Here is a 21,383-nt window from a genome sequence, read left to right as displayed (position 1 = left end):
CCTGACCCTTCGGGGCGGGGCTAACCCAGCGGCCCCCAGCGCCCAGCAGGCGCCATTGCAAGCCCTTCTGCGGCTGCGCAGACTCCTCCCGGGCCTCTGGTCCCGCCCAGGCACCAACATTCCAGAGTCTGGCAGGTTAAGGGGGAAGTCGGCGCCATCCTGCAGATGTGCGGGGACGCGCGCGCTCCGCAGCGTGAGGCTCACAGGCCACACGCAACTCAGCACTGGCCAGGACCTGTAGTAGCCAACAGGACACTTAATAACTGATGTATAGGTGCGCACTGTGTGTCCAGAGCTTTACGTTAACCACCTCACTGTGTCATCTCGCTGAGGTTGTGTGGTTTACTACTGTTAGCGCATTTTTAAGCGGGAAACCTGAGGCATGAGGAGGTAAGGAGCTTTGAGGAGGGTTGCACAGGTGTTAAGTAGCACGGTCAGCACCTGAGCCCCGGCACTCATCAGTGCGGCGGATGGAGGGGAATGCCTGCTGGAGGGGACCACGAACTAAAAATCGTAGTCGCCCCCACAGGGTGTGCTCGCCGTGGCTCCTATAAAGCTGTAAGGGAAGCTACGCAGTGTGCAGCGTCGTTGCTGAGGGATCGCACACTTCCCGTAGATTTTGCTGCTAGTTCTGGTGCACTAACCTGGATGCACTACTGTCTGTAGGGCCAGCACAGGGTCAGCGCTGCAGAATTCGGGCCCTGCGTAACTACTTCCCCCTTCAGATCTTCACTTCCTGTTGGAACTGTCGTCTAGACTCTAGCCTCTGCCAGAAATAATTCATTTTGAATAGCCTTGTAACTCCCAATTCCTTGATCTCCCATCATTCCCCTGGCAGGGTCAGTCCTCGGCCTTGTCCCCCTCAAATTGCTCCGTTTCTGAATCCAGACTCTGAAATTCGGCTCTGCCTACCTAACCTTAAGTTATCCCCTGTGGCCTTACCGTCAGCCTAGTCTTTGACTGCAGGGAAACCTCTCTTCCTGAAGACACCTCTTTTCATCCATTCACCCTGGAAATGATTCAACGTCTGCCTGCTGCCGATGCTTTGCTCTCCACCAGGAGTTTTCAAAGTGTGCTTCCCTGCTCCCCCCGGGCTTATAGCATCAGCATCAGGGAACTTGTCAGTAATTCACATTCTTGGGCGCCAACCCAGAACTACTGAATCGGAAACTTGGGGTGAGGGCCGGTCGCGGTGGCTTATGCCTGTAATCTCAACACTTTGGGAAGCAGAGGAGGGCGAATCACCTGAGGTCAGGAGTTGAGGACCAGCCTGGCCAACATGGTGAAACCCTGGCTCTACTAAAAATAGAAAAATTAGCCAGATGTGGTGGTGTGTGCCCATAATCCCAGCTACTTGGGAGACTGAGGCAGGAGACTCGCTTGAACCCAGGAGGTAGAGGTTGCAGTGAGGAGGCCCAGCCAGCTGTGGTTTTATGAGCTCTTCAGGGGATAGTGATGCGCGATCAAATTTGAGAAGCACTGGTCTAGGTCTTAGATCCTCTTGGTTCACTTTCCTCGTTGGATCTCAGGAATGTTCAGCTACACTCTCAGGGCAACTTCTCACTTCACTTGACCTTCCAAGACCTCTCGTTCTGTCAAACCCCAATTTTGGATCAACCCAGGCATCCTTCCCTCATGTGTTCCAAGCTGGTCAGAGTAGTCTACACTACTATCTGCTTCAACTTCTGGTAACGTCTAAGCCTTCAACGGTTTTGCTTGTGAAACTGCTTCACTGAAGTTCTCCACCACCAAGTAGTCAGCTGGCATCAGAATTCGGCTTGTGTCAAATGGAACTCAACATCTTCCTCTTCAGGACATCCCCTATTTTCATCCTCCCGGTGAATGACACCACCAAGTTAAAGCCTGGAGGCTGCGTGTGCTGGCTCATGCCTGTAATCCCAGCAGTTTAGGAAACTGAGGTGGGCAGATGGCTTGTGCCCAGGCATTTGGGAGCAGCCTGGCCAACATGGCGAAACCCTGTCTCTACAAAAAAAATACTGCTGGGCACAGTGGCTCACTCCTGTAATCCTAGCACTTTGGGAGACTAAGTGGGCAGATCACCTCAGGTCAGGAGTTTGAGACCAGGCTGGCCAACATGGCAAAACCCCATCTCTACTAAAAATACAAAAATTAGTCTGGTGTGGTGGCACGTGTCTGTAGTCCCAGCTACTCGAGAGGCTGAGGCAGGGGAGCTGCTTGAACCCAGGAGGCGGGGGTTGCAGTAAGCCGAGATAGTGCCACTGCACTCCAGCCTGGTCTACAGAGCCAGATTCTGTCTCAAAAAAACAAACAGGCCAGGCATGGTGGTTCACGCCTGTAATCCCAGCACTTTGGGAGGAAGGGTGGGCGGATCACCTGAGGTCAGGATTTCGAGACCAGCCTGGCCAACATGGTGCAACCCCGTCTCTACTAAAAATACAAAAATTAGCCAGGTATGGTGGAGGGTGCCTATAATCTCAACTACTCCGGAGGCTAGGACAGGAGAATCGCTGGAACCTGGGAGGCAGAGACTGCAGTGAGCCTGTTGCGCCACTGCATTCCAGCCTGGGCAACAGAGCAAGACTCTTATCTCAAACAAAAACAAACACAAAACAAAAATTAGCTGGGCCTGGTGGCATGTACCTATAGTCCCAGCTACTTGGGGGACTGAGGCAGGAGGATTGCTTGAGCCTGGGAGGTTGAGGCTGCAGCAATGAGCTGTGTTTGTGCCACCACACTCTAGCCTGGATAACAAAATGAGACCTTGTCTCCAAAAAAAAAAAAAAAAAAAAAAAAGCCGGGTGCCCTGGCTCACGCCTGTAATCCCAGCACTTTGGGAGGCCGAGGCAGGTGGATCATAAGGTCAGGTGATCGAGACCATCCCGAGATTGTGCCACTGCACTCCAGCCTGCCAGCCTGGGCAACAGAGCGAGATTCCATCTCAAAAAAAAAAAAGAATAACTCACCCCAAACTTCCGGGCTTTTTTTTTTTTTTTTCTTTTTTTCCTTTGAGACAGAGTTTCACTCTGTCGCCCAGGCTGGAGTGCAGTGGTTAGATCTCGGCTCACTGCAACCTCTGCTTCCTGGGTTCAAGTGATTCTCCTATCTCTGCCTCCCTAGTAGCTGGGATTACAGGTGTGCGCCACCACGCCTGGCTAAGTTTTGTGTTTTTAGTAGAGACAGGGTTTCACTGTGTTGGTAATGCTGGTCTCAAACTCCTGACCTCAGGTGATCCACCTGCCTTGGCCTCCCAAGGTGCCAGGATTACAGGCGTAAAACTCCCATGCTGGGCTGGTCAGAGTGCTGGGATTACAGGCATAAGACAATGCACCTGGAACTTGGCTTGTGTCAAATGGAACTCAACATCTTTCCTTTTACTCAACCCCACCCAACATCCACCGCACACAAGTTGTCTTATTCACTGGACTTCTAATATGTTTAAGGGGTCTGTCTCCATTTATTTTTTGAAACAGGGTCTTTCTGTGTTGCCCAGGCTGGAGTGCAGTGGTTGTTCACAGGTGCCAACCTACTATTGATCAGCAAAGGAGCTTTGGAGTTTTTAAAAAAATTTTTTAAACCAGTCAAATTTAGCAGTGGGGGGTTGTATACCAACTTTAGTGACACTAATGTTATTAAATTCTAATAACCCACTACCATCAGACCAGCCCAGCATGGTAGTTTTGACCTGCTCCATTTCCGACCTGGGCTGTTTCACCCCTCCATAGACAACCTGGATGGTCTCCTGTCCTGGGAGTTCACCATATTGATGCTAAATTTAGTGTGGACACCCAAACTGCATAATGCCTTACAGTGTAGAACTCCTGGGCTCAAGGGACTCTCCCACCTCAGCCTCCTGAGTAGCTAGGACCACAGGGTACACCATGGCGCCCAGCTGTCTTCCTTTTTTTTTTTTTTTGAGACGGAGCCTCACTCAGCTGTTCAAGCTAGAGTGCAGTGGTGCGATCTCCGTTCACTGCAGCCACCGTCTCCTGGGTTCAAGCAATTCTCCTGTCTCAGCCTCCCGAGTAGCGGGGATTACAGGCACCCCCCATCATGCCCGGCTAATTTTTGTTTTTTAGTAGAGATGGGGTTTTACTGTGTTGGCCAAGCTAGTCTTAAACTCCTGACCTCAGGTGATCTGCCCACCTTGGCTTCCCAAAGTGCTAGGATTACAGGCGTGAGCCACCATGCCCAGCCCCCTACCCTTAAAAAAAAAATCTCTCTCTATATATAATAGAGACAGGGTCGCGCTATATTGCCCAGGCTGGTCTTGAACTCCTGTGCTCAAGGGACCCTCCTGCCTCAGCCTCAAAAGTGCTGGGATTACAGGCATGGGCCACTGCACGCAGCCTATCTTATATTTTTTTAAACTCAGAGCATACTGCATTTCAATTCTCCTCCTCTCTTGCTTGGGTTCACATAAAATCTTTCTAACTGGTTTCCAAGTGTCTGCTCTATTACACTCCATATATCCTCCATACTCTAGTCTGCTCCTATGAGCTTCAGCATCTTCAGCCCCTCTGCCTGGAATTTATATCTTTCCAATCCTGCCTTACAAATTTTCTATTATATAAGGCTCTGAATTATGAACTAGAAGTAATTTCCATGAAGCTGATGACTTTATCTTGCATATGGTAAGCTCTAAATCAATGTTTATTGAAAGAATGAAATGTCACCCCTTTGTGAAGCCTTCCAGAGTTGTCTCTGAAGAATTAATTCCTCAACTTCAAGATCCTTTGCTCATCCTGTCATTTTTGTCTAGCAGTCAGTTGAAAACCAATAATTGAAAAGCTCCTCGGCCAGGTGCGCTGGCTTATGCCTGTAATCCCAGCACTATGGGAGGCGGAGGCGGGCGGATCACGAGGTCAGCAGATCAAGACCATCCTGGCTAACATGGTGAAACCTTGTCTCTACTAAAAATATAAAAAATTAGCTGGGCTTGGTGGTGGGCGCCTGTAGCCCCAGCTACTCGGGAGGCTAAGGCAGGAGAATGGCATGAACCCGGGAGGCGGAGTTTGCAGTGAGCCGAGATAGGGCCACTGCACTCCGGTCTGGGTGACAGAGCGAGATGCTGTCTCAAAAAAAAAAAAAGGAAAAACTCCTCAAGTGCAGGGATTGTGTTCTATTCATGCCTGACTCTTAATTAACAGATGGTGGTCTTCTATGTATGCTTGTCAAATTAAGTAAAAACCATCAAAACCCAGACACCCTGAGGTTAAGATGCCGTTTAGTGGTGGGAGTTAGTGCATGGAAGGAGCCCGGGAGGCATGCAGCTAACAGCCTGCTAATTAGTAGTATCAAGCTACCAAATGGGCTCATGGGTAGTTTTCCTTAAAAATCATAAAAAATGGGCCAGGCATGGGGGCTCATGCCTGTAATCCTGGCACTTTGGGAGGCCGAGGCAGGCGGATCACGAGGTCAGAAGTTTGAGACCAGCCTGACCAACATGGTGAAATTGTGTCTCTACTAAAGATACAAAAATTAGCCGGGCGTGCTGGCGCGCACCTGTAATCCCAGCTACTCAGGAGGCTGACGCAAGAGAATCACTTGAACCCAGAGACAGAGGTTGCAGTGAGCTGAGATTGTCCCACTGCACTCCAGCCTGAGTGACAGAGTGAGACTTTGTCTCAAAAGAAAAAAGAAATTGTAAAAAATTCCCTCTATTAAAAATTGTAGCCCAGGTGCAGTGGCTCATGCCTGCAATCCCAGCACTTTAGAAGGCTGAGGCAGGTGGATCACTTGAGATCAGGAGTTTAAGACCAGCCTGGCCAGCATGTGGCTAACATAGCAAAACCTGGTCTCTACTGAAAATACAAAAATTAGCCAGGTGTGTTGGTGCTGACCTGTAGTCCCAGCTACTCGGGAGGCTGAGGCACGAGAATCGCTTGAAACCAGGAGGTGGAGGTTGCAGTGGGCTGAGATCATGCTACCGCACTGAAGCCTGGGTGACCGAGCTAGACTGTCTCAAAAAACAGGCCGGGCGCGGTGGCTCAAGCCTGTAATCCCAGCACTTTGGGAGGCCGAGACGGGCGGATCATGAGGTCAGGAGATCGAGACCATCCTGGCTAACACGGTGAAACCCCGTCTCTACTAAAAAATACACGCACAAAAAAACTAGCTGGGCGAGGTGGCGGGCGCCTGCAGTCCCAGCTACTCGGGAGGCTGAGGCAGGAGAATGGCGTAAACCCGGGAGGCGGAGCTTGCAGTGAGCTGAGATCTGGCCACTGCACTCCACTCTGTCTCAAAAACAAACAAACAAAAACTATAGGCCGGACACGGTGGCTCACGCCTGTGATCCCAGCAGGCAGATTGCTTGAGCTCAGGAGTTTGAGACCAGCTTGGGCAACATGGCAAAACCTCTTCTCTACTAAAAATACAAAAAATTAACCAGGCAGGATTGTGTGTGACTGTGGTCCCAGCTACCAGGGAGGCTGAGACAGGACGATTACTTGAGCCCGGAAGGCAGAGGTTGAAGTGACCTGAGATCTTGCCACTGCATTCCAGCCTAGGTAATAGAGCAAGACTCAGTCTCAAAAAAAAAAAAAAAAAAAAAGAAAGAAAAAAGAAAAATTGTAAAAAGCAATTTCTTGCAAAAAACAAAAACTGTACAGAGGCTACAAACAATTGCCCCATTTTTGTTGCCTACCCAGTCCTCGAAGGTGGCCATTGCTGTTTGACACCTATATTGATCAAGATGGTTTCTGTTTAGACTTCATATATATATATGAACATAATTTCTGCCATATTTGGAGTAATTTTGAACACACTGTTCTGCTTTTTTTTAATTCCTCAAAATGTATTGTGGTTATCTTTCCTTTTTTTTTTGAGATGGAGTTTCACTCTTGTTGCCCAGGCTGGAGTGCAGTGACACCATCTCGGCACACCACAACCTCCACCTCCTGGGTTTGAGTGATTCTCCTGCCTCAGCCTCCCAAGTAGCTGGAATTACAGGCATGCACCACCATGCCCGGCTAATTTTGTATTTTTAGTACAAACAGGGTTTCTCCATGTTGGTCAGGCTAGTCTCGAACTCTGGACCTCAAGTGATCCACCCACCTTGGCCTCCCAAAGTGCTGGCATTACAGGCGTGAGTCACCGGCCTTGTGGATATCTTTCTATGTCAGTACATAAGAGCATGATATTAAGTGCTATCCACATACTGCTGACTCTCAGTGGATTTACATTTTCACCTCAGACTTCCCTTCTGAACTCCAGACTTATAACTATCTACTTGACATTGACATAACCACCCTGATGTCTCACAGATTCCCTTTTTTTTTTTTTTTTTTTTGAGATGGAGTTTTGCTCTCGTTGCCCAGGCTGGAGTGCAATGGTGCCATCTCGGCTCACCGCAACCTCCGCCTCCTGGGTTCAAGCTCAAGCGATTCTCCTGCCTCAGCCTCCCGAGTAGGTGGGATTACAGGCATGTGCCACCACCCCCAGCTAATTTTTTTTTTTTTCCAGTAGATACGGGGTTTCTCCATGTTGGTCAGGCTGGTCTCGAACTCCCGGCCTCAGGTGATCCACCCACCTCAGCCTCCTAAAGTGCTGGGATTATAGGTGTGAGCCACTGCGCCCGGCCCCACCGCCTTTTGTTTTTGAGACGGAGTCTTGCTCTGTCACCTAGGCTGGAGTGCAGCAGTGCGATCTTGGCTCGGGGCAACTTCTTCCTCCTGGGTTCAAGCAATTATCTTGTCTCAGTCTCCCGTGTATCTGGGATTACAGGCGTCCACCACCATGCCTAGCTAATTTTTGTATTTTTAGTACAGACAGGGTTTCACCCTCTTGGCCAGTCTGGTCTCAAACTCCTGACCTCATGATCCACCCACCTTGGCCTCCAAAGTGCTGGGATTACAAGTGTGAGCCACTGTACCTGGCTAATTTTTGCATTTTTAGTAGAGACAGGGTTTCACCATGTTGGCCAGGCTGGTCTCAAACTCCTGAACTCAAGTGATCCTCCCACCTCAGCCTCCCCAAGTGCTGGGATTATAGGTGTGAGCCACTGCGCCTGGCCTCACAGATTCCTTTCATTTATTTATTTTTAATTGGAGATAGGATCTTGCTCTGTCATTACTCAGGCTGGAGTGCAGTGGCACAATTATGACTCACTGCAGCCTTGACCTCCCGGGCTCAAGCAATCCTCCCACCTCAACCTGCCAAGTAGCTGGGAGCACAGGCACATGCCACCACGCCCAGCTTATTTCTTTTTTGTAGAGAAGGGGTCTCGACATGTTGCCCAGGCTAGTTTCCAACTCCTGGGCTCAAGTGATCCACCCACCTCTTCCTCCCCAAGTGCTGGGATTACAGGTGTAAGCCATCATGCCTGCTCTTGTCTCACAGATACTAAACACAGAACGCTCAAACCTGCTACTCCTGCAGGCTTCATCTCACCATTCACCTACTTGCTCAAACCAAAAACCTCAGAGTCATTCTTGTCGTTTCTTCTCCTGCAGTCAATACTATTGACTTGTTTTTTCTACCTTCATGATGCATCATCAAATTGTTCTTCTGCCTGTCTCCATCTCTACTGCCACTACTACTTCAACCGGTCTGATTTACCGCAGTCACCTCCTAATGGGTCTTCCTGCTTCCATGTTGGCTTCCCCCGACAAGCCACTGTCAATGAATGGCTAATTGTGATTAACAACAATGACAACAACAAACAGGTTAAGTAAGTTACTTCAGTTACTTTCCACCATACTGTAAAAAAGTCCAAATGCCCTGTTATAGCGATCCTTCTGCCCTTGTTTAGTGTATTCTGTCTTCCATGGTCTCATCCCCATTTGCTCAAAAGGCCAAGGTATGTCTCTACCTCCAGGGCTTTGTCCATTCTAACCCCTCTATTAGAATGCTTTCCCTCTGGCCTGGGGCGGTGGCTCACACTTGTAATCCCAACACTTTGGGAGGCTGACATGGGTGGATCGCTTGACCTCAGGGAGGGTACAAGACCAGCCTGGACAACATGGTGAAACCCCGACTCTACTAAAAATACAAAAATTAGCAGGATGTGATGGCACGTGCCTGTGGTCCCAGCTACTCAGGAGACTGAGGCAGGAGAATTGCTTGAACCTGGGAGGTGCAGTGAGCTGGGATTGCAATTCTGCCTAAAAACAGAAAAACAACAAAGTAATCGATAAGTGAAAACTAGGTGCAAGTACAGGAGTTTATTAGAGAGCAAAGTGGGCAAAGGCAGATTTTTTTCCAAGTCCCACTTTCCCCAAAGGCTGTATTGTTTTGTACTTTCTTTCTGATCTGCTGCATTTTGGGATCCACTTGCAACTTAAACCTGATGTTGGCCAGGTGTGGTGGCTCACGCCTGTAAGCTAGTACTGTGGGAGGCCGGGGCAAGTGGATTGCCAGAGCTCAGGAGTTTGAGACCAGCCTGGGCCACATGATGAAACCTCATCTCTAGTAAAATACAAAAATTAGCCAGATATGGTGGTGCACGCCTGTAGTCCCAGCTGCTTGGGAGGCTGCGGCAGGAGAATCGCTTGAACCTGGGAGGTGGAAGTTGGAGTGAACCGAGATTGCTCCATTGCACTCCAGCCGGGGCAACAGAGTGAGACTCCATCTCAAAAAACAAAAACAAAGCAAAAAAAACCCTGATGTTAACAAGAATGTGCACAGTGATAAGGCTGTATACAAAGTGCAGATGAGGTGGACAAATTGAGGCGAAATCAGATGAAAGCAGAGCTTGGGACTCAGAACCCTCTCCTTCCTGGGAGCTGAATAGACTAGGGTTGTAGGAAAAGAGGCTTTGGCTGCAGGAGAGCTCTGGGTGGGCCCAGAGTAAATGACCTGACCTGGTCTCCCTTACCCACTCCTTCAGTGGCTATCACTTAGACATCAGTATCCAGGTCGGGTGCGGTGGCTCACGCTTGTGATCCCAGCACTTTAGGAGGCTAAGGCAGGTGGATTACCTGAGGTCAGGAGTTGGAGACCAGCCTGAATAATATGGTGAAACCCCATCTCTACTAAAAATACAAAAAAATTAGCCAGATGTTGTGGTGGATGCCTGTAATCCCAGCTATTCGGGAGGCTGAGGCAGGAGAATGGCTTGAACTCGGGAGGTGGAGGTTGCAGTGAGCAGAGATTGCAGCATTGCACTCCAGCCTGGGCAACAAGAACAAAACTCCATCTCAAAAAAAAAAAAATTAGCTGGGGGGCCGGGCGCAGTGGCTCACGCCTGTAATCCCAGCACTTTGGGAGGCCGAGGTGGGTGGATCACGAGGTCAGGAAATCGAGACCATCCTGGCTAACACAGTGAAACCCCGTCTCTACTAAAAATACAAAAAATTAGCTGGGCATGGTGGTGCGTGCCTGTAGTCCCAGCTACTTGGGAGGCTGAGGCAGGAGAATGGCGTGAACTCAGGAGGCGGAGCTTGCAGTGAGCCGAGATGGTGCCACTGCACTTCAGCCTGGGCGACAAAGCAAGACTCCGTCTCAAAAAAAAAAAAAAATTAGCCAGGTGTGGTGGTACGCACCTGTAGTCCTAGCTCCTTGGGAGGCTGAGGTGGGAGGATTGCCTGAGCCCAGGGAGTTCGAGGCTGTAGCCAGCTCACACTTGTAATCCAGCACTTTTGGAAGGCTGAGCAATTGGACATCTACAAGCCAAAAATGAACGCTGACCATACAAAAATTAACTCGAGGCCAGGCGCGGTGGCTCACGCCTGTAATTCCAGCACTTTGGGAGGCCAAGGCGGGTGGATCATCTGAGGTCAGGAATTGGAGACCATCCTGGCCAACATGGTGAAATCCTGTCTCTACTAAAAATACAAATATTAGCTGGGCCTTGTGGTGCATGCCTGTAATCCCAGCTACTAGGGGAGCTGAGGCAGGAGGATCGCTTGAACCTGGGAGGCAGAGGTTGCAGTGAGCCGAGATTGTGCTACTGCACTCCAGCCTGGTCAACAATGCGAGACTCTATCTCAAAAAAAAAAAAAAAAAAAAAAAAAGTCACCTGCCGGGTGCAGTGGCTCACGCTTGTAATCCCAGCACTTTGGGAGGCCAAGGCTGGCGGATCACCTGAGGTCAGGAGTTCGAGATCAGCCTGACCAACATGGAGAAACCCCATCTCTACTAAAAAATACAAAAAATTAGCCAGGCATGGTGGTTAAGGAGTATCAGTTGAATGAATGTGTGGGGCTTACAGAATTGGCTGTTACAAACTGGCATCTCCCAGGATAATTTTTAAAGATGGAGTCTTGCTGTTGCCCAGGCTGGAGTGCAGTGGTGTGATCATGGCTGACTGCAGCCTTAACCTCCCGTGCTCAAGGGATCCTCCTGCCTCAGCCTCCCAAAGTGCTGGATTACAGGTGTGAGCCACTACACCCAGCCAAGATTATCTTCATAATTCAGGAAAATGGAAATTGCTCCAAGATGCTTTAGAAGGCTGTGCATTTTCCTCCTTTGAGGAAAGAAAATTACAGACTCCCTTTGCTGCACAGCAGGCACCTGCCCCATTGCCTCAGGAGCATCTGTAAGCTGAAGGCGTCCCATCTCCAACGTTGGAGTTGATCTCCACCTCCACCCTTAACCCCATCCTTAGAGACCCCACCTCCATAGACACACACAGAAGGCTACTGAGGGTAAATTTAATAAAGCATTAGCTGGTTCCTGCTTCTTGGGGTTAAAGATCAAAGAGGAAGGGCATCACATCTGTAAGAAAAGGAGAGAGTTCAGGAGTTTATGCTTCACAATTGCTGTTTCCTAGGCCTGGGATGCTCTCTCATAGCAGGTGATCTGCTTCTTTCACTCAAGGCTCAAGTGCTGCCTCTTCTCTGAAGCCTCCCTGCACTGCTCCAGGGAAAGTACAAGTACTCTTTGCACATAACCTCTATTAGTGTGCTTCTCATGTTGTGTGCTCACTATTGCCTAGGCTGCTGGGCTTGGTAAGGCCAGCTTCCCCTTAGTTGTTTGCCCATGGATTCCTGGCACATCACGTCCCACATTGGTGGGGGAGGTCTCACCTCAGGCAGGCATCACCTGAGGGTCTCAGATCACTGCTAATCCCTGTTTCCTATAGAAGATGCCCCCCCGCCCCCCCACCACCACAGTGTGACCCAGGCTTCCACACTCAGTCTTGGGTCAGGATCCTCAGGTCTCCTCCCCTTGGGCCCACGCACAAGTCTTCACACCTGGCTGGCTCATGCACTGCTGGATACTTTCCAGCCGAGTGGAAGCCAAGGCGCGAGCCTCCTCCGCAAAGCGGCGGTGTCCCTCCTCGGTCAACTTCCAGAGGCAAGATCGAGGCCGTGTGCTGGCCCCGCCCTGCGTGCTGACAGGCACTTTCTCAAAGCTGTCTCGAAAACAGAGATTGTGACGGACAGTATTCTTCCAGCCTTCTGGGGCTGTCTGGAAAAAGGGGAAGTGTTTTCTGTGGACAGGGAGGAGAGGTAAGGAAAGGCATGTTATGTCTTGGGAATGCCCTTCTCTGGAGCATGTTCTACCCAAGGGGCCAGGGACTTCAGTCCCTCTACAGGGGGATAGTAGCAAGTTGGCCTGGAGTTGCTCTTTGCTGACTGAGCACGTGGCAAAGCGTCCACGTGGTGTGTGGCTCACCTGAACCCCCCCTCCCTCTGAGGGCCCAGGGCTTGGACCACAGCATGAACAAAGCAGAATCAGGCCAAGTATCTCCCATAAGAGGAATCTTGATCAAGGACAGAAACCACTTAAAATGCCTATTCTGAGACATTAGGCACTTTTCCTATTGGAAGGGAGTTTGTTGGGCCCTTTCCCAACAAACTCCCTTCCTCACACTCATGTGAGCAGGACTTTCTGAGCTAAATGGAAAACCCTTCTCAACTGGGTTCCCTGCGCCCCTGGGGGTGCAGGGAGCTGTGCCAGGCAGTCCAGTCCTAGCAGAAGCAGTTGGGAACTGTTGGGGAAACCTGACTTTAGACTGGCTGATCTTCAAAGGATGGTGGAAAACTGTTACCTGACCCAAGTGAATTTATGTTTTAAAGGCGAACTATACCCAAAGAGCACTGAAAACCAGTTAAAAAGAAAAAAAAAGAAAAAGAAAAAAGACCTAAAGTCATAAAAAGGTTGGAGGGTTCTTTAGATGTGAAAAGGGGTGGGAATGGATATGTTCCTGTACACATGTGGGCACAAATGCGCCTGGGAAAAGGGAACTGGGAACACACTCATCCTCTCAGACCCAGATAGGGAAACCAGGTCAGCAACCCAGGGCCTGGGATGGATTGGAAGGCATCAGCCCAGGGCCCTGGCCCCCACTTCCCCCTCCTCACAGGGCCCCCGGCACATACCGAGTGAAACTGTAGATCTGTTGCACGTTGAGGCCACAGGGGGAACTGTTTCTTAATGCCAGGGCAATTAGGTGGAAGTAATTGAGAGGGGGCCGGGACCAGAGCCTCCCCGCCTGGCTGCTGGCTTGCCGAAGCCTCCGACTCTGGAGGGGGGCCCTTTTGTGAGGGGATGGGAGAGCCACAGAGGAGCTGTCTTCCTGGTCCTCAGCCTCCTCCTCTTCTGTGAGCTAGAGGAGCACAGAGTAGGAACTGGTCCTGACTCCTCAGCCTCTACTCCAGGGTACAGTGGCAGGAAGGGGGGGTGGTCTAAGGCCACCATCTGGGCTTCTCCCCAACCCAAGCATGTAGGTAATTTCTGAACCCATTCACCGTTTGCTATGGCTAAGAGAGCAGAACTGTGATGGCTCTTCCCCATGCCCCTCGCCTACTGCCCAAGTCGGCTCCCACCCCCAGAGATTCATACCTCCCAAGTGCTGGGGGAAAAGGCAAAGCGCTTCCGAGGGGGAGACCACTTGCTGGAGGACCAGGACAGTGATTCCACCCCTGTGGCTTCTGAGCAGCTGGCATCTTCCTCCTTCTGTGGTGGCTGAGACAAGGGGAGTGTGCTTGTCAGATCCTCCCTCTTCCTAGGTCCTGGGACCTCCAGCTTTCCAGGGGGATACACGATGTTGGGGTTTACCCACATCCAGAGGTTGGGTTCATAATCTGGACCTGTGCAGAAGAAAAGGAGATTGTGTGCCGCAGCCCACTGGCTTTGGGTGCCCCTGGTCTCCAGCCCAGGTCAGAGAACTCAATACTTACCATCCTTATCAGGGTTGGGTTTTTTCTCTAGGGGTAATTTTGGTGGCTTAACAATTCGGAGTTTATACCTGGCAACTGGCAAAAAGAAAGAGAGTCAAAACATCCTAGGATATCCCTTTGTGACCCTAGGATCCTAGGCCTTAAGGCTTCCTGGGAGAAGGTATTGTGGGCCCTGCCTGGGGAGTTAACATCACATTCTACTTCTACTGGTTTTCCCTTTACCTCTCTGACCTTCTCATTCCCCTCTGCATTCTTTTCTTCTCACTCTACATATACTGTCCCTGAATGATCTCATGCATGCCTGTGGCTTCAGTTAACATCTATAAAAAAAAATGTAGAGCTCTCAAATCTTCACCTCCAGCCTAGCATTCTGTGCTAGCCCTTAAGGAGAACTACTTACTGGATATCTTTACTTGGGTAGCCCACAGGCACTTCAAACGGCTTCTAAAACTGAATTCCATCTTGTTGCTCTTCCTCCTGTATTCTTGTTTTTTTCCTGAGATAGGGTCTTGCTGTGTTGCATAGGCTGGAGTGCAGTGGTGTGCTCAAGAGATTCTCCCACCTCAGCCTCCCAAGTAGCTGGAACTACAGGTGCACGCCACTACGCCCCATTAATTTTTGCATTTTTTTTTTTTTCAGATGGAGTCTTGCTCTGTCACCCAGGCTGGAGTGTAGTGGCGTGATCTTGGCTCACTGCAACCTCTGCCTCCCAGGTTCAAGTGATTCTCCTGCCTCAGCCTCCCGAGTAGCTGAGATTACAGGTGCCTGCCACCACGCCCGGGTAATTTTTATATTTTTAGTAGAGCTTTCACCATATTTGCCAGGCTGGTGTCGAACTCCTGACCTCATGATCCACCCGCCTCAGCCTCCCAAAGTGCTGGGATTACAGGTGTGAGCCACTGCGCCCAGCCTAATTTTTGTATTTTTTGTATAGATGAGGGTCTCACTATGTTGTTGCCTGGGCTGGTCTTGAACCCCTGGGCTCAAGCAATCCTCCTATTCAGGCTCCCAAAATGTTGGGATTACAGGCGTGAACCACCATGCCTGGCCTTCCTGTATTCTTTGTCTCAGCAAGTGGCACCACCATTAACTGGTTGTTCAGGACAAAAACTATTTTTGCCCCCTCACTGTCCCTATGAGTGTCATTATATTACAGATGAATCTAGGCTTTTGTTTGGGAAATGACATACTTATTGGAGAGCTTAATTAGAGAGGATGCCTATTATGTTGCTAATATTCAACATAGTACTCAAAAAAGGAAAAAGTAGCAAAAGATATAAACATAGGGTTTTTTTTTTTTTTTTTTTTTTTTTTTTTTTTTTTTTTGAGACACGGTCTTGCTTGGTTGCCCATGCTGGAGTGCAGTGGTGTGACACTGGCTCACTGCAATCTCCACCTCCCAGCTCAAGCAATCCTCCCATCTCAGCTCTTAAATAAAGAACTTAAAAGACTTGAACAAAGACTTATCATACTATTAAGATGCCAGTTACCCTAAAATAAATCTATAAGTTTTATGCACATATTATAGATTAAATATTAAAGTTTGGCCAGGTGTGGTGGCTGATACCTGTAATCCCAGCACTTTGGGAGGCCAAGGCAGGTGGATTACTTGAGGTCAGGAGTTCAAGATCAGCCTGGCCAACATGGCGAAACCCTATCTCTACTAAAAGTACAAAAAATTAGCCGGGTGTGGTGGCATTTACCTGTAGTTCCAGCTACTTGGGAGGCTGAAGCAGGAGAATCACTTGAACCTGGGAGGCGGAGGTTGCAGTGAGCTGAGATCATGCCATTGTACTCCAGCCTAGGTGACAGAGCAAGACTCTGTCTTAAAAAAAAAGTTCAAACATAGTAAAAATCACCATAAGCAAAAAAAAAAAAAAAAAAAATCAATAGACAGCAAAACTTCAACCCAAATTTTTTTCTTTTTTTTTTTTTTTTTGGAGTGAGCCATCTCAGCTCACTGAAAGCTCCACCTCCCGGGTTCACACCATTCTCCTGCCTCAGCCTCCCGAGTAGCTGGGACTACAGGCACCTGCCACCATGCCCAGCTAATTTTTTTTGTATTTTTGTAGACACTGAGTTTCACCGTGTTAGCCAGGATGGTCTTGATCTCCTGACCTTGTGATCCGCCCGCCTTGGCCTCCTATAGTGCTGGGATTACAGGCATGAGCCACCGCAGCCGGCCTCAACCCAAATTTCTCAGTTCTCTAATATATACAGAGCTCCTACAAATCAATATGTAAAATGTCAACACAAACTTACAAATGGGCAAATGATATGAATCAGCATTCACAAGGAGGGGATAATTGAATGGCTAACAAGATGATCAGTATTATTAATAAGAAAAACACTGTAAGATAACTAGATAATCAGATTGACTAGAGTTATAAAGATAACACCAAGTGTTGAGAAACATGCAAAGAAATAGAATCGATTATTATACTGCAGTTCTGAGTATCAACTGGAGCAGTCCTTGTTAGGAGCAATGAGGCAGGACTACAATTTACCTTACTGTTTGCTCCTGGATGTATATTTTCAAGTTAATACAGGAACTTATATACTAATCAATCTCCATTGTTACTATCATCTACTGACCTCCTGTTTTAGCTCCTGACTTACTGTCACTCTCCAACACTACTCCTACCTTAAATCTTGGTTGCTGGCCAGGTGTAGTGGCTCATGCCTATAATCCCAGCACTTTAAGAGGCTTAGGCAGGGCAGATTGCTTGGGCCCAGGAGTTTGAAATCAGCCTGGGCAACATGGGAAACCCCATCTCTACAAAAAATACAAAGATAATAGTCTAGCCGAGTGTGGTGGTGTGAGCCTGTAGTCCCAGCTACTCAGGAGGCTAAAGTGGGAGGATGGCTCGAGAGGGAAAGGGGAGGTTGCAGTGAGCCAAGCTCACGCTACTGCACTCCAGCTTGGGCAACAATGCCAGACCTTGTTTTGAAAACAAAAACATGATCTTTGCTGTTTATTGAACTCTTCTCCAGCGAGTCTGACTTCTACTCTACTGTAGACACTTCCTCAGTCATAACCTAAACCAACAACTGCAACCTCTCCGTAACCTCATTTATGCACCACATAAAAATGCACCACCTTGTGTCTTTCTGGCTAACTCCCTCAACCCCAACTATGATCCCACTGAGATCACCAGTCCACTGAATTATGGTTTTGGCTCACTCGTTTGGCAGAGGTGGATTTAGTCAGGGTTGTGGTTTGGCCAACAAAGTGCTCCAAAGCCACAGACGATCCAGGGAACCTGCGTAATATTTGACCATGGGATTCAAGTTAGTTGAATAAGGGTAGACACATCAAGTGATTGAAACAGTGAAAAGGTAGGATCAATGGACTGCTGATCTCATTGCGACCCAAGGATAGCACCTCTGGATGTCTGTGTCTCGCTTTGGCACAGATCCCCCATGCTTTTTAAAGGACACTGTTCCACAAATCTTCCCCTCTCTGTCCTGTGTCACGGATTTTTTGTCTTTGTTGGGTCATTCTCATCAGCATGCAAACATGCCGTTAATTCTCCCATTTTAGGGACCAGGTGCAGTGGCTTATGCCTGTAATCCCAGCCTGCTTTAAAAAGCTGAGGCAGGAGGATCACTTGAGCCCAGGAGTTCAAGCCTGCTCAAGGCTGCAGTGAGCTGTGCTGGTGCCACTGCACTCCAGCCTGGGCACCAGATAGAGACCCTGTCTCTAAATGAGAGAGAAGAAAAGAAAGAAAAATTTAAAAATTATACCATCTTACTTCCTGTTGAAGCATAACACATTGCCTCTACTTTCCCTCCTTCCATTCTTTTTTTTTTTTTTTTTGAGGCAGAGTCTCGTCGCCCGGGCTGGAGTGCGGTGGCCTGATCTCAGCTCACTGCAAGCTCCGCCTCCCGGATTTTTACGCCATTCTCCTGCCTCAGCCTCCCGAGTAGCTGGGACTACAGGCGCCTGCCACCTCGCCCGGCTAGTTTTTTTTGTATTTTTAGTAGAGACGAGGTTTCACCATGTTAGCCAGGATGGTCTCGATCTCCTGACCTCGTGATCCGCCCGTCTCGGCCTCCCAAAGTGCTGGGATTACAGGCTTGAGCCACCGCGCCCGGCCCCTCCTTCCATTCTTAAACACCCTTCAGTCAGGTTTTACATTCTACCACTTACTAAAACCACTAGCCAGGGACTTCTGCTTAGTTAAGTCCAATCATCACTTACATTCCACTCATCCAACCACTCCCTCCTTGAAAGGCTTTTACCACTTGGTTTCCAGGACACCACAGACCCCCTATTTTGATTCTCAATGGTCTTTTTTGCTAGTTATCGCTCTTCTCTCCAATCTCTTTACAATGGACTGCCCCCAGGGCTCATTCTTGTTCCTCGTCTATTACTCCTTAAATTCCACCCATAGACCAAAAGACCCAAAATTTACATCTGCAGTCTCCACCTTTCTCCAGAACTCCAGGCTCAGGTATCCAACCGCAGACTCAACACTTCTACTTGGATGTCTAAGGATCTCTCAGCTCAGCATATCCAGAACAGAATTCCTGATTTTCTTTCCTAAACCTGTATCCCGCTTGCAGTACAAGGCAACTCCATCCTTCCACTAGGTCAAAACACTTTGAAAGGTTCATACTCGCCGGGCGCGGTGGCTCAAGCCTGTAATCCCAGCACTTTGGGAGGCCGAGACGGGCGGATCACGAGGTCAGGAGATCGAGACCATCCTGGCTAACACGGTGAAACCCCGTCTCTACTAAAATACAAAAAATTAGCCGGGCGTGTTGGCGGGCGCCTGTAGTCCCAGCTACTCGGGAGGCTGAGGCAGGAGAATGGCGTGAACCCGGGAGGCAGAGCTTGCAGTGAGCTGAGATCAGGCCACTGCACTCCAGCCTGGGCGACAGAGCGAGACTCCGTCTCAAAAAAAAAAAAAAAAAAAAAAAAAAAAAAAAAGAAAGGTTCATACTCAGTTGTCTGTCTTATACTCCATATCCAATCCATCAGCATAGCCAGCTGGTTCTCCTGCTACTACCCTGGCCCAATCTACCATCATCTCTTGTCTGGATTACTACTGCAGCCTTCTCTGTACATCCACAGTCTACCCTCAACACAACAGCCAGAGTGATCTTTTCAAATACAGATCATGCAGGACTAGCCACATAATTTGTAGGGTCCAGTAAAGAAAACATGAGGCTCCTCGTTGAAAAATTACTAAAAATTTCAAGACAGTGATAGCAGTGTATTAAACCAAACACAGGCACCTAGGCAACTGCACGGGTCACACACTCATGAAGCAGACCCTGAGAGCAAGTCACTCCTCTGCTCAATTTGGGAAGCAGGAGGATTGCTTGAGTCCAGGAGTTCGAGACCAGCCTGGGCAACATAGGGAGATCCCCATCTCTACAAATACTAAAAAAGTTAGCCAGTGTGGTGGCCCATGCCTGTGGTTGCAGCTACTTTGGGGACTGAGGTGGGAGCATTGCTTGAGCCTGGAGGTAATTGTGCCACCGCACTCCAGCCTGGGCAAGAGCAAGAGCCCATCTCAAACAAAACCTTAAAACCAACCCTCATCTGACTCAAAGTCAACCCTAAAGTCTTTAGAGGACAGTCATTCCTGCTCTCAACCACACCCTTCGGAGCTCTTTATTTACTGTCATTCAGCCTTACTGACCTCCTTACCACTTTCCCTTCAAGTACCCTCTAGGCTCACTCCTCCCCTCCTATCAACTCTTTGCTCAAATATTATGTTCCTAATTGAGTTCAACCCCACAATCTTATTTAAAACTGTAGCTGCGGCCGGGCGTGGTGGCTCACACCTGTAATCCCAGCACTTTGGGAGGTCGAGGCAAGCAGATCACTTGAGGCCAGGAGTTTGAGACCAGCCTGGTCAACATGGTGAAACTCTGTCTCTACTAAAAATACAAAAATTAGGTGGGCATGGTGATGCATGCCTGTAATCCCAGCTACTGGTGAGGCTGAGGCACAAGAATTGCTTGAACCTGGGTGGCAGAGGGTACAGTGAGCTGAGATTGCGCTACTGTACTCCAGCCTGGGCAACAGAGTGAGACTCCATGTCAAAAAAAAAAAAAAAAAAAAAAAAAATGCTGGGCGCCGTGGCTCACACCTGTAATCCCAGCACTTTGGGAGGCTGAGACGGCGGATCACAGTCAGGAGTTCGAGACCAGCCTGGCCAACAGAGTGAAACCCCATCTCTATTAAAAATACAAAAATTAACCGGGCATAGGGGCATGTGCCTGTAGTCCCAGTTACTCAGGAGGCTGAGGCAGGAGAATCCCTTGAACCCGGGAGGCAGAGGTTGTGGTGAACCGAGACTGCACCACTGAACTCCAGCCTGGGCAACAGGGCCAGACTCCATCTCAAAAAACAAAAATAAATAAACAAAAACAAACTGTAGCTGCTAGCATACCCTTCCCCTATTCCTGAGTCTCCTCCTGTTCTTTCTCCATTGCAGATGATCACTTTATAGCATACTATATGGCCTACTCATTTATTATACTTATGTGGATTATCTATCTGCCCCCAGTAGAATGTAAAGTTCCTTGTCTGTTCTGTTCACTGTGTATCATGAGTTTCTAGAACAGTGCCAGGTCAGTTGGAGGTGCTCAATACATATTTCTTTCTTTTTTTTTTTTTTTTGAGATGGAGTCTTGCTCTGTGGCCCAGGCTGGAGTGCAGTGGCCGGATCTCAGCTCACTGCAAGCTCCGCCTCCCGGGTTCACGCCATTCTCCTGCCTCAGCCTCCGGAGTAGCTGGGACTACAGGTGCCCGCCACCTCGCCCGGCTACTTTTTTGTATTTTTAGTAGAGACGGGGTTTCACCATGTTAGCCAGGATGGTCTCGATCTCCTGACCTCGTGATCCGCCCGTCTCGGCCTCCCAAAGTGCTGGGATTACAGGCTTGAGCCACCACACCCGGCCAATACATATTTCTTGAATGAAGAAACAAGAATGTTCGTTAGCATTAATTATGGTGGCAAAGAGTTGGAAGCAATCTAGGTGTAAAGAAAATTAAAATGTAAAAGGTGGGACACCCAGCAGATAGAATAGTAACAACAATCAGAAATAATGAACCAGGCCTGAATTTAGCAAGGCAAAACAACAGCTCTCAAAAACAATGAGTGGAGAAAACAGACCTTAAATGGATTAGGGTTGGTTATGGGAGTAGGGGAGGTAATGGAAGGAGGGATGGAGACTTAAGGGGCAAAAGGAAGAGTTAAGGCCGGGGGCGGTGGACGTTTTCACCCAGATTCACCAATTACACCAATTATTAACATTTTATTCCAGCATAAGTAATTCCAGCACTTTTGGAAGGCCGACATGGGCCGGGCGCGG

General features: G+C 48.9%; 1 protein-coding gene across 1 annotated transcript in view; it reads right to left on the bottom strand.

Moving 5' to 3' along the window:
• Positions 1-11,608: 11,608 nt before the first annotated feature.
• FOXR1 (forkhead box R1) overlaps positions 11,609-21,383 on the bottom strand; it is a 12,242-nt gene continuing 2,467 nt past the window's right edge. The window contains exons 4-8 of the mRNA XM_031933835.1: positions 14,049-14,123; positions 13,711-13,958; positions 13,248-13,474; positions 12,105-12,355; positions 11,609-11,637 (exon numbers count right to left, since the gene is read on the bottom strand). Of these exons, the coding sequence (XP_031789695.1) occupies positions 11,609-11,637; positions 12,105-12,355; positions 13,248-13,474; positions 13,711-13,958; positions 14,049-14,123 (830 nt within the window). The remainder of the gene's footprint in view (positions 11,638-12,104; positions 12,356-13,247; positions 13,475-13,710; positions 13,959-14,048; positions 14,124-21,383) is intronic.

The sequence above is a fragment of the Piliocolobus tephrosceles genome, chromosome 13 (genome assembly GCF_002776525.5).
Source record: "Piliocolobus tephrosceles isolate RC106 chromosome 13, ASM277652v3, whole genome shotgun sequence".
NCBI classification, from domain to species: domain Eukaryota; kingdom Metazoa; phylum Chordata; class Mammalia; order Primates; family Cercopithecidae; genus Piliocolobus; species Piliocolobus tephrosceles.
This window is presented reverse-complemented; position numbering and strand designations above follow the sequence as displayed.